This window comes from Toxoplasma gondii, chromosome VIIb, assembly GCF_000006565.2.
Source record: "Toxoplasma gondii ME49 chromosome VIIb, whole genome shotgun sequence".
Taxonomy (NCBI): Eukaryota; Apicomplexa; class Conoidasida; order Eucoccidiorida; family Sarcocystidae; genus Toxoplasma; species Toxoplasma gondii.
The window spans coordinates 4,428,440-4,440,729 of NC_031475.1; the positions used below are offsets into that span (position 1 = coordinate 4,428,440).

At 54.5% G+C, this 12,290-nt stretch overlaps 1 protein-coding gene across 1 annotated transcript; it reads left to right on the forward strand.

The window, feature by feature from the left end:
* Positions 1-30: 30 nt before the first annotated feature.
* TGME49_256820 (zinc finger (CCCH type) motif-containing protein) lies at positions 31-10,143 on the forward strand (the record flags this gene model as incomplete). Its single annotated transcript, XM_002364888.1, has 12 exons — positions 31-824; positions 2,226-2,289; positions 2,898-3,141; positions 3,589-4,006; positions 4,676-4,761; positions 5,466-5,632; positions 6,490-6,708; positions 7,309-7,529; positions 8,111-8,240; positions 8,781-8,904; positions 9,213-9,296; positions 9,995-10,143. The coding sequence occupies 12 exons, from the start codon at positions 31-33 to the stop codon at positions 10,141-10,143; spliced, it is 2,700 nt and encodes an 899-aa protein (XP_002364929.1).
* Positions 10,144-12,290: the final 2,147 nt, after the last annotated feature.

The window sequence follows — 12,290 nt, forward strand, 5'->3', positions numbered from 1 at the left end:
CTTCTCTGTGTCTTCTGCTCCTCGCGCGTCATGCGAATGGCCTTCTGGCCTCCCCGGCTCGGCTCCGCGACCGCGCGCCAGCCTTCGTCTCTCGGAGCCTTCCTCGCTTCGCGGTCCTCGGCCTCTGCGCGCGAACTTGGTGCCGAGCCTCCTCGCAGCGCCCGAGAGGCGAGACGCGCAGCAGACGCGCGCAGAGCGTCGCTCGCCGCCACGACCAAGAGGAGCCGCTCACTCTGGAACAGCTGGAGGCGCGTCGCCGGTGTGTGCGAGCGCGAAAAGACGTTCAGGCGCGACGAAGCCGACGCGAGCAACGCAGACGGCGACGCTGCAGTCCCAGGACTGGAATCGAGCGTCGGAGGAGACGACGAAGAAGCGGCGACAGAAGAAGAAAAAAGAGACAAGTTTGGCGAAGAAGAAGAGGACGGAGAAGGCGAAGAAGAGGAAGGAGAAGAAGAGGAAGAAGGAGAAGAAGAGGAAGGAGAAGAAGAGGACGGAGAAGGCGAAGAAGAGGAAGGAGAAGAAGAGGAAGGAGAAGAAGACAGAGAGGAAGTAGGAGACGAAATGGGAGACATCGCCGGAACGAAGGGCGGCTCTGAAGACGCGGCGCGTTGTGGCGCCATCGTGGATGAGAGAAAAGGAAACCAATGCGAGAGAGAGCAAGTCTGGACCCAAGAAAGGACATTCTTGGACTGCATGCATATGCAAGAAATCAACGCGAGAGCTAAGTGGCTGGCGGCTCACCCGCCTCTGCCAGAAGGATGCGGAGACGCGAAGTCGGCGCGCGGCAGGCGCCTGCATTTCGGGGGACGAACATTTGACAGGCCGTGCGTCATCTTTTCAGGTGTGATATCCCTTTGGAGCTGGTGGATGCCGGGTGCTCTGCTGCTGCTCTCAACAAGAGCTTCTGTTCTTCCCTGTCTGCTCAACAAGGGCAGCGGAGGGCAGCGCCACGGAGAGACCGAGGCCGAGAAGAAGGCGGCGAGAAGCGCGAGGAGGAGAAAGAGGGGAAGGCGGACAGGAAAACGGGGAGAAGCCGCGAAGCGAAAAGAACGAAGTCTTGAAGAAGGAAGGAAGCGGAGAGAAGCAGCGAACCGGGCCAGGACGGGGAGGAGCGAGAACAAATGGCAAGAAAGAAGAAAAACCTCGAAACGGGTAAAGAACGGAGATCATCAGTGGTTTCCTCTCCCCCTCGCCTCCAGCTGCAGAGACCTGCAACGCCGAGAGGAAGAATCTCGGAAAGGAAACAGCGTCTCCTAGTGCGACTTGACGGCCTAGAACGAACAGAGGTCGTTTCACCGTTTCGAGACGCCTTCAACTGCGTTGTGCCTTCCTACCTACCTCACCGGTCGCTCTGTCTGTGAGAGTCGGGAGCGAAACAAAAGGAAGGAAAAGAACAACCGGAGTTGGCATACAATTCCTCAAGAGAGAGCAGCAGATAGAGAACGGGGGGGGGGGGTGGGGCAGTTGGATCAGAGGGTTCAAAGAAGGCGCAGAACAACCAAAGACAGAGAAGAGAAGGTACGGTCAAGAAGTTCTTTCGAGTGGTATCGCCGTTCGTCGCCAGCAGAAGAACTCCTGCATGCATGCGAATCTAACAGCGCCACAACGACTCGCCGTGCAGACCTCCATGCAGACAAAAGCGCGAGGAACAAAAGTACGAAGAAGACCTGTCCGCCACCACGGCGGCTTACGAGGCGCTCTGCTCCCAGGACCTGCCGCGAGAGAGCCAGAGAACGCAGGGAAAAGCGGCAGAAAGAGAGGAGAACAGTGGCGAGAGATAAGTCACAGGGAACGCACAAAGGCATCACTGAAAGAAAAGTGGAACTATCCACGGAAAGGAGAAAATCCGCGAGACCCGCCAAGTCGGCTTTCACCGCTGCGCCTGTCTCGTCACACCGCAGCTCCCCCCCTCAGAGGTGTGCGTATAGACAGGAGACTGCGTTGGCGAGAGCGACGCTTCGTTGTCGGAGAGAAAGTTGAGTCTTCTCGAAGGCCTTTGTCGACCGCATAAGGAGGCGGAGACTGCGAGGACCTTGTCGATTTCTGTTTCCTTCTTCCATGCTTCTCTCAACGTGGTACTCACCTGGTTCCATCGCCTGCGTCTCTCTCATGTTTCTGGCGAGCCGCGCTTGCAATCACATGCAGATTCAACGAGAAAACACGGCGCTGCATGCGCCCATGGGGTCCATTTCTTTGTTTCCGTTTCTTCTCTTTCGTGTCTCCAGCGGCAACGAAGGATTTTCCTCAGAGAAGGAAGCTTCTTCTGCGTATCTGGACGGCCTCCGAAACGTCAGCAGTTTCCTTTCTTCACTCGAACGCGCAACTCTCTCCCCGACTCTGCGCCGCGAACCTCTCGAGTGAAGTCCGGGGATCTTTTTCTGTCGTTTCCTTCTTTCTTTTGATGCTGCAAGGACCTTGTCCTCGCTTGCAGCTCCTCGCCGTTTCCACTCCTCTCCTCTCTTTTTCGAATTGCTGCCTTCTTCCGGTGTACGGACACCACACTCACTCGGCGCGGCGGGGACTCCCTGACCGCAGAGTTCTCGCATCTCCGCTTTCCAACGAAGGTTCGTCCTCTCGAGTTTCCTCACTCGCTTCTTCTCCACCGTCTGTTCTTTCTCCCTAAACTCTGCCTGCTGTCTGCCGGCGATACGGGAGTGAAGGTCTCTCTTCCCCCTCAGGTCGTGGTTCGCTGCTCTCTTCTCAGCCTTCCGTTCTCCTTCGACCTGCTCCCGATTCTTCTCCTCATGCGGCTCACTCAACTCAGCTCAGGCGTTCCGGAACAGCGCTGAAATCTTGACATTCTTGATGTAAAAAAGGTTACGGCCGGATCCAGCTCTTCGTCTCCACGCCGCCGCCCCCCGTTGCGTCTCGGGTGTCTCCTTTCGCACCCTATAAAGAGGCCTCGCGCTCTCCTGGCCTTCGTGGTACCGCCACCCGCTAGGCGAGAGTCGAGAAAAGTCGACCTGTCGAGAGACGCGCCGTATGGAGAAGAGGAAAATGGAGTAGAAGACGAAGGAGAAAAGAAAGTCGAAAGTTCACCATCGCTCAGCACAATGTACAGAGAAGGCGCCAGAGGCGGGCACAATCCACGAGGTCGCAGAGGTGGCGGCCCTCCTCAGCCCTGGGATCGCTACGACGACGGTGAGTCGTTTCGGTTTCCGATTGTCTTTTTTCTCGCGGTTTCCTTTCTTGCCCTTGAGTTTTTCTTGAGTTCTTCCCTTCATTTCCTTCATTTCCTTCATTTCCCTCATTTCCTGTCTCTTCTCTGTCTGTGTTTTCTATTCTCGTCTTCTCCTCTCGTCCTCTGCTCTTCTCCCATCTGGTCCCTTCTCGTCTCTCTGTCGTCAGCCCCTTTGCCTCTTTCTCGCTTCGGTTGCTCCTCCTAGTCGCATCCCTCTCTTCGGACTGTCTTTGTTTTCCACCTCTCCCATCTGTTCCCTTCTCGCCTCTCCTGTCTGCATCTTTTTCCTCTCCTCTCTCTCCTTCTCTCGCCTTTTTCCTCCCTCGTTCGCCTCTCTCGCTTTTGTCTCCCGCTCTCTTCCATGGGTCTCCGCGACTGCTGCGGCTGCCTTCGTTTCGCCTCCTCAGGCTACGGCTCGAGGCCGCTTGGCCAGCGAGGCCTGCCCGACGGGGATCAGCATCCCCCGCCGCCTCCACCACCTGCGCGCAGCTTCTACGCCGCCTCTGCGAATCCGTCGACTCGACGAGGCAACGCGAACTTCGCCCAAGCGTCCTTCTCGGCGTCGAGACGCGTCGTCGGCCTCGATCACGACGACTTCCACCGCAATCAACGCAACTTCTCCAGCGCCTTCCCCGGCGACGGCTCGAGTGGACGGACGCCCCCGCATGGCGGCTCGCGGCGGAACGGCGTTCCCTTTGCCTCGCGCCCAGGACACTACGCGGACGGCGACTTTGCGCGGCATCCCCGGCGCGGCCGCGGGAGGTCGGACTGGGGTCGCCGAGGAGCAGGCGCCAGATTCTGCGACCCAGACGGCAGGCGAGGCGAGTGCGTCTTTGCGCGAAGGTTCTGTTGCCCCCGAGAAGGGCGGTGGAGGCGCCAAAACGCCTCATGTGCCGCCAGTGACCTGGACGAGAAACAAGAGAAAACAAGGGAGAACAAGAAAGAACAAGAAGGAACAAAACAACACAAGAGAAAACAAGGGAGAGCAAGAAGGAACAAAACAACACAAGAGAAAACAAGGGAGAACAAGAAGGAACAAGACAACACAAGAGAAAACAAGGGAGAACAAGAAGGAACAAAACAACATAAGAGAAAACAAGGGAGAAAGACCTGGACTGGAAATGCGTCGGACGTCTGGAATGTCTTTTTGGCGTTTCCTAGAGGCGGGATGTGGAGACCACCGAGGGAGGATATGCATAGAGAAGCGAAGGAATGTGCAGCGCAGAAGGGATCTCCTCACACAGGCTTTCGCTTGCTCACTGCATCCCGTTTTGACGCTCTCTGCTAGGGTGTTCCAGAAACTCGGGGACCTGCGTAGGGTGAAGCGCGAAAGCAATGTGCCTGTGGTGCGAGACGCTGATCAACTGCTTGAAGGCAAGAGGACTTCCGGTGCTTGTCTCCTGCTGTTCTTGTTCGTCTCCTCTTCTTAGCGCTCAGCCGCGCGTTCCCCGTATACATACACCTTCCGCGGGTGTTTTCGCATTTCCTTTTCAGAAACGACGCCAGCGAAAGCTCGATGCAAGAGGCGCCGGACGCCCCTCTGCCGCCTTCTGCGTATTGCCGCAACTTCGCCTTCTCAGGTCAAGAGACGTTGAGCCAGTGTTTCTCTCGAGTCTTCGTTCACGAGCCATTCGGTTTAGTGTGATTCTGTTCCAGTTTCTCTCAGCCGCTCTTCGTCTTCGACCTGAACATTTGTTGTCTGCTCTCGTCTGGACGGCTCGATTTCTGTCTCCTTTGCTCTGTCTCCGCTTTCTTCCCTTGTTTCTCCTTTCTCCTTCTGTGTCGCGTCGCCCTCAGTCAGGCACGCGGGTGTCGCTCGACTGCCAATGCGGCGTCGTTTTTTCCTGTTGCCTTTTGGTGCCGTGGTAAAGTGCAACTCTTTCTCGTTTTCCGCTTTTCAGTCGCGTCGTCCTTTCCTCTCTCTCCTCTCTGTTTCTTGTCGCGGGGTCTTGTTTTGAAGGCCTCCAGTTCTCTTCCAGCTCAGGGAGGTGAAGTACTTCGTTCCTCGCCTCTGCTCCCTTCTCTCGACTGATTTCTCCTTCCGGTTGCCTTTGATCTGCGCGCCTTCCCTGCGTCCTTCTCGCTCCGAGTTTCCCTCTCGGCGTTCTGACTCTCCCGTTTCCCTCGGTTGTCTCTTTTCCGCGTGCATGCGTCTCCTTTCTTCTCCGCCTCTCTCCGTGTTGAATCTCCTTCTGGCTCGTGTGTGGCTGTTCCTTTTTCTTCCTTTGTCTCTCCCTCCCTCCTTTTTTGCATCTTTTCCGCATGTTCTCCTTTCTCGCCTCAGGTCAGTGCAAATTCGGAGTCCGGTGTCGCTACTCCCACAGCCTGCAGTGCGTCGGCTGGGCGCTGGAGGCGCATGCAGAGCAGCCCATCACCTGCTCGGCGGTGAACTCCGCGACGGCCGACGGAGTGCCAGAAGTTTTCACCGGAGGCAAAGATCGCTTTGTCAGGGTACGCGTCTCCGTCTCTCGCTGTCCGATGAAGCAGACAGTCGGATCCGCGCTTCTTCGCATTCGTATCGGCTGTGAACTTCCCTCGAGTCCAGAGACACCAGACACATAGCGCTTCTCTTTCTGCGTTTCCTGGAGAACCGAAGCGAGATGTCTTTCCGGGCAGATCTTTGTAGGACTTGTTCCGAACAAGGAAGGCTCTTTGTATGCCCGTCAGTACCGCCGTATCTGGGAGGAAAGATCCGAGGCGTTCAACGGCTGACCTCTGTCTCTGTGTCGTCTTGTCTTAAAAGCATGTTGTCTCAATTGACTTAACCTCTCCGTCTTTCGCCTGCATGTCCAACTCTCTCATCTTCACTTTGTCTCTCTCCTTCTCTCTTGCTCCTTCCTCCTTGTTCCTTCTCCTTCTCTTTCTCTTCCTCGCTCTCGGTTTCCTTCTCCTCGTTTCCCTCTTGTCGCCCTCCTCTTTCTCCTCTCTCTCCTCTTTCTCCTTTCTTGTGCTTCTCCGTCTTTCCCTTTTGCGTGTGTGTTTTCTTCTCCCCCTTTTGCATGTTTCGCTTTCCTTCCTTTTCCGGCCGCCTCACTCCTGAGTCCATTCCTCCCTGCCTCCTCGTGTCTGGCTAGCTTATGGCTGTCGCTCGTCTCTTCTTGGAATCTCTCCCCGCCTCTGTCTCCCCTCGTCTCCTTTCCTCTTTCGCTCTCTCCTTCTCTGTCCTTCTGTCTCCCTGTCTCTGTGCTTCTCGATCTTCTGTCTCTCCTCCTCGGCTTTCTCGCTGCCGCCGCTCCTCGCCATGTCGCTCCTTTATCGCTTTTCCCCAGTTTCGCCTTTCCGTGCTCTTCTGTCTCCTTTCTGTGTAGAGGTGGGCAGTAGTAGTGGCGCAGGCGGGGAATCCGACGGCGTCGCCCGGGGCGTCTGGCGACGAAGCGTCTCTCTGGCTGGAGTTCGAGTGCCGGCAAGAAGTCGCCGTGGACAGCGAGCCGACGACGATGTTCTTCACCGAAGGCGTACTCTTCGTCGGCCTCCAAAATGGTCTCGTCCTTGCCCTGATGCCGTCTGGAGAACTGAAGCAGTTGAGGGTACGCAAACGCAAATCGCAACTTGGTCGCCGCGAGCACCCGGGGCGCTCCGCGACCGAGGCGGCGGGGCATGCCGGCGCAGAGGCGATCTGTTTTTTCGAACCAAACGCGTTCCTTCAGTTCTCGCTCTCTGTCCGTTCAGGGCGTCTTCAAACCCCCGCGCTTCATCGGGGTGGCTGACGCTGCTTTGTACAGAAGGTTTCAATTAGGTTTTCCTCGTGGAACATTTGTTTCAGCGTGTCTGATGGTTCACACCCACTCCAGTGTCCCCTCAAGTTCGTTCTATCGAGATCTACGTTGGAGATGAGACTTAGCGTTCGGCAGAAGAGACGCGAGAGCGATCTCAGAAGACAACTCCCAGTAGACGCCTCGTGTCTCTCCCGGCCCAAACCGCCTGCCCTGAGCAGGAGCTGGACGTCTCCTGTCACTCGCGACTCCCTGCACGAAGCGTTTCAGCTGTCCTGTTCCAGAGCGCCTATACTACTCCAGGCGACGGATCGTGGAGGTCAACGACGATCCGCCGTCCACCGTTTTGGAGGTTCAGCCAACGGAGGCCGCCGTCCTCGAACAATCGGCTTGCTGTGTCGGGTGTGTGTACAGCGCCACGGGTCAGCGGTGCATGCGTTGGTGGCGATCGACGCGGTCCTGGTTTCTGCGGAGTGGGAGGGCCGAATTTGTGTCTGGAAATTCGAAAACAACGACTTCGTTATCGCCAAGGAATTGGACGTTCCTGGAAAACTCACATGTCTGAAGGACCTCTGCGTCGCAAGGCCCCTCGGAGACTCTGCCACTGCGCCCACCCCCGGAGACACGGAGCGAAGGTGAGAGAGACAGAGCGAGAGAGACAGAGAGAGAGAGACAGAGCGAGAGAGAGAGAGACAGAGCGAGAGAGAGGGCGTACGCGCCGGAGACAGACGATAAGGGTGGACGGTGGAACGGAGGTGCATCCCAGCTTTAAAAAACGTTTTTGTGTCGGAAAAGGGAAGACGGACGCACCCTTGGGCAGTCTGAAAAGCACCCGACATCCGTGGAAGGCACGAGCAGTTTGAACGTTTTTCGTTTCCAAGCTGTGCTTCTTCGGACTTTGAATCCCCCCTGAGACACTTGAGCGTTTTAAAAGCAGAGCGTTCCCGTGGTTGATTTTCCATCTTTCAGTATCGTGTTTTTGCTCCGTTGGTCGCCGTTTTTTTCCTTTTCGCCCGCGCATCGGCTCTCTCGCTTGTGAGGCGTCCCTCGCAGCTTTCATGTGACGCTCGCCAGTGGACATCGTTGTGCTCCCGAGCAGTCCCCTGCCCATCTTGCAGGTGACGTCTCTCTCCATTTGACTTCCGCTCGCATGTGCTCGCCAGCTGTCGCTTGTGGTTTTTCAAAACTTTCCTCTCTCGTGCCTCGGATCCTGCAGGTTCCTCTGGGCTGGCGGTACAGGCTTGACCATCATCGATTTGGCGTCGATGAACGTCGTTTGCTCCCTTGACATTTCAGACAGCGCCTGTGCGCGAGGCCGTGAGCGACGACCCATGCCTCTCGCGCTGGTGAGCTGCGGAGCGAGTCTGCTCCTTAAACTCGTTTCGCTCGTCTTTTCCCCTGCGTTTGCGTTTCGTCTCGAGTCGTCGGCCTCGCAGCCTGTGGCTTGTGTCGGTCTCTTCTTCGTTCTGCTCGGTGCTGGGCCGCGTCTTTTCCTCTCTCTTCAGTCTTCTCTCTCGTCGCGTGTCTCTCTTCGTCAGGCGTCTCTAGTCTCCACTTCCTTTTCCTTTCTCTTTTCTGTCCTTCTTGTTCGCCTCCCTTCCCCGCGTACCTCCGCCCAGACGGTTTATCTTTTCTCGCTTTCTTCTCGGCAACTTCGGCCCCCGCAATGCCGCGCACAGTCGCTCTTCCAGAGCTGTTTTGTCTTCTTCCAGGCTTCCGCTGTGTGCCCTCGCCTCTCATGTTCTTCCTCTTCTTTAGCTGTCACCGTTTCCGAAGCACTCCAGTGTCTCTCCGTGTCTCCGGTGTCTCCGTCTCTCCCGTTTCTTCCAGCCATTCGGCCAAACGCATGCACGTTTTTCTTTCTTTCTTTTCGTTCCGCTCACCAGTCTCTCGTGGCGTACGAAAATAGTATGCTGGTGGGCTTCAGCTCCGGCGTCGTTAAGGCGTATTCTGCCTCCGGCCAAGAACAATTCCGATACGACAAGAGCGCGTATCTTTCAACGATGGCAGGTACGGTGGCCTGCTCCCTTTTATCTTCTCTGCGTTCCCTTGTGATGAGATGGCTTCTTGTACCTCTGTAGTCCGTTCCGGTTTCCTCTCACACTGTCTATCCCTCGACGATTCCCCGTCTGCTTCGTTTCGTCTTCTCACCCTGTTTTTTGGTGAGCAGCAGAGGCCTGCCCCTCTTGTTCCTTGCTGCGCTGTGCATTCGCGGTTCGTTCGCGAGCTGTGCCGCGGATCTGTGGCTTCTCTCGCGCTTGTCGCTTTCTCTGAGCCGTTTGCATGCGCGTGAAGCGTTCAATTTCTTTTTTTTCCAGGCGTTATGTCTCCGGACGGCCCTTTGCTGCTCTTTGGAGGCCCCCGCGGGGCCTTCCACGCCCTCACTCTGCCGCAGTTCGAAGGTGAGGAAGAGACTCACTGTCGTCTTTTTAGGGTTTTTTCTCGCTCGTGTTCTCCCTTTGTCTCTCTTCCTCTGACCTTCCTTTCTCTCTCACCGCATACTCCTGTGTCCTTCGTCAGTCTTGTCTTCTTTCTGGTCTCTCCTCGTCTCGGTTCCTCTCCTCAGGAGCCGGTCCTGCTCGTCTTCGTCTCGCCTTTTTCCCCGCGTCTCTTCGTCCCCTCTTTTTCTCTGCTTTCCCCCGCGACACAGCTTTCTTCTGTTCTCTCTCACTCGGTTTCATCCTTTTCTTTAGTTCCTTTCGTCTCCTCTTCTCTCCCTGTTTTTCTTCGTTCTCTTCTCCCGCGTGGTCTCCCCTCCTCCGTTCCTGCTTCATCTTGGGGCTGGCGCAGCGTCCTCGCCTTGCGGCGCCTGCTTTTCCTTCGCCGGTGTATGTTGTCTCCCGCGTACCTTTCCTGGACCGCTGCTTCGCGACTGAGGGAGTGTGAGCACCTGGCTAGCGCCACACCTTCTCTCGAATGTAAGAAGGAGGCTGCAAATGTTTCTGGGAAGAGCATGTCTGCATGTCGCTCTGTAGTTGGAGTTTCTCTTTCTTTGGCCTTTTGCGCCGCTGTCTAAGGGGGTGTGGGTCTTCCGGTCTTCCTTTCGCACTCCAACACTTGCGTTTTGTTCCTTCGACGTGCCTTCTTCTCTTTTTCTCAGAGACAGGGCAGCTGAGCGCCCATGAAGAAGGCGACGTCAAATCAATTCTTTTCCTTTCTTCAGAGTTCTTCGTCACATGTGGAGAAGACAGCGTTATCTGCGTCTGGCGATGGGCGAAACCTCAAACGGCCTCCTCGGCTCCCAGCTAGCTTCCTCCTCGTTCTCCTCTCGTTCGCTTCGTCTCGCTCTTTCCTTGGTGGTCGAGTTCTCCGAAAAACCGCCGCATGTGATGTCTCTTCTCTTGTTTCTCGGGCAATCGATGGACGCAAAGAGGCGAAAGGCCTTCCGTCTGGATCGGCAGCGACTTCGCGTCTTGCGGAGCTTCTTCAGCTTCCCTTTTCTATCCTTGCTAATTCCACTTTTTTTCTTTGCTGTTCTTCCTCGCAAATTTCTCGGTCCCCTCCAGCAGTTCTCTCCAGTATACACGAGAGACATGAATGTCCAACGCGCTCTCACCGGGTGCGAGGAAGCTCAGCCGAACATATATATATATATATATATATATATATATATATGAACATACACATATACATATACAAATATATATGCGTGTGTCTGTAAAGGCAAATAAATATATATGTCTCTCTGAAACTATATGGATGTATCTGTAAATAGCAGTGTACATGTATCACTATATCTATATTTATAGATATATGTACATAAATATATCAAAGTAAATTAAATGAATATTTTTAGATACATATATTCATTATTTTATTTGATTTATCGAACGGCGTCTTTATTTCTCTATATAGATGTATGTATATAAAATCGTCCTCAACTGTCGAGCATGAGCTGCGCAGACAGGGTTTCGCTTTGTGTGGTGCATGTCGCCTTTTCGTGATTTTTTTTTCGTTTTCTCTTCGGTGTTCATCTCTGTGTTTCGGTCCGTCTGTGTCGTCAGAAACTCTGAGATTTAATTTTTTTTTGCAAGACTGCGCGATGTGGTCCGCGTTCCGACACACGCAAAAAGCTTTCTCCTATCGCAGGTCGTCTGGTGGAAGGACCTCTGAAGAGAGGACTTTGAAACATAGATTGCCGACATCGTGAGGCTTCAGCGACCTCTCTCTTCATACTTCTTCCTCCCGGTGTCTGTGTTTCCTCTTCACTTTCCCTTTTCCTCCCGCTGTGTGCTTCCTTCTTATCTCGCTTCCTCTGTGACCTTCTCGCTGTTTCTCTGCTTCTTTGGAAGTGAAGGATACTGAAACGAGGAGCAACACAGGGGAGGCAATTCCTCATCCCTGGTACCAAAGTGTCTGAGCGCGTCTGGACCATTGAGAAATATCCGAAATTACTAGGAGGATGCAGAGTTCTGGATGCCGGTAATTTTTTCGAAGATCCAAAGAGTTAAACATGTTGGGATACCTGTGACTCTCCTGGGACCGAAGCAAGTGGAAACCAGTGCGAAACTCCAGACACCTGCGAAACTCTAAAGTCAGAAGATTCAGACGTTTTTGACGATTTGCGCTCGTCCCCAGATCTCCGCAGAGATTCAACGTCAAATGTCTTCACTTGTCATTACTGCAGATATCCAGAGACCTAAGAAAGGTGACGTTTTTTTTACGCATATCTGCGGATTCAACAAACGCAGAGACTCCCAAGAACATCTAAAGGTCTTGGGCATAACACAAAAAACAAGTTCGACGCAAGGATCGCTGTGTTTTCCGCGTCTCTCGCAGACGCCCCTGCTTGTTTGGATTCAAAAGTTAAATTCTCCACTGTTGCCCAGTGAAGCCTCGGCCTCTGTGGCACCAGTCCGCCATGTGGAGCAGGAAGTGCGTGCTTCCCGAGGTCGTCCAGCGTTGCTCAAATCGACTGAGCAGACACACACGTAGCAGCCGCGGAACAAAGAGAAGATGCGTGGAGGAAAAGAAACAGAGGGGACAAGGAAAAGAACAGTGAAGGAAGACGGTGAGAAACAGAAAGAACAGAGGTAAACAGAAAAGGACGGGCGACAAAAAAAGAGCAGATGCGAAAGGAACAAGAACGCAAGGTGGAGAGCTACAAGGAGGTCGGTTTGGGCGACTAGCGTCTTGCCGCGCCACAGTCGAGAACGCAGAACCCACTGAAAAAAACACTGGGAGAAAGAGACGACAGGGACTTCTCAATGTAGGCACAGAAGCTTTGCATCATCTCGAGTCGATGAAGCAAGGGCGGCGCTGTCATGTTCGTGTCCAGGAGCAAATGTCCTTGGTACCAGTCGATTATCAAACTGGTGTTCCTCAGCACAGAGACGCAGTATACATCGATATATATATATATATATATATATATATATATATATATATATATGCAG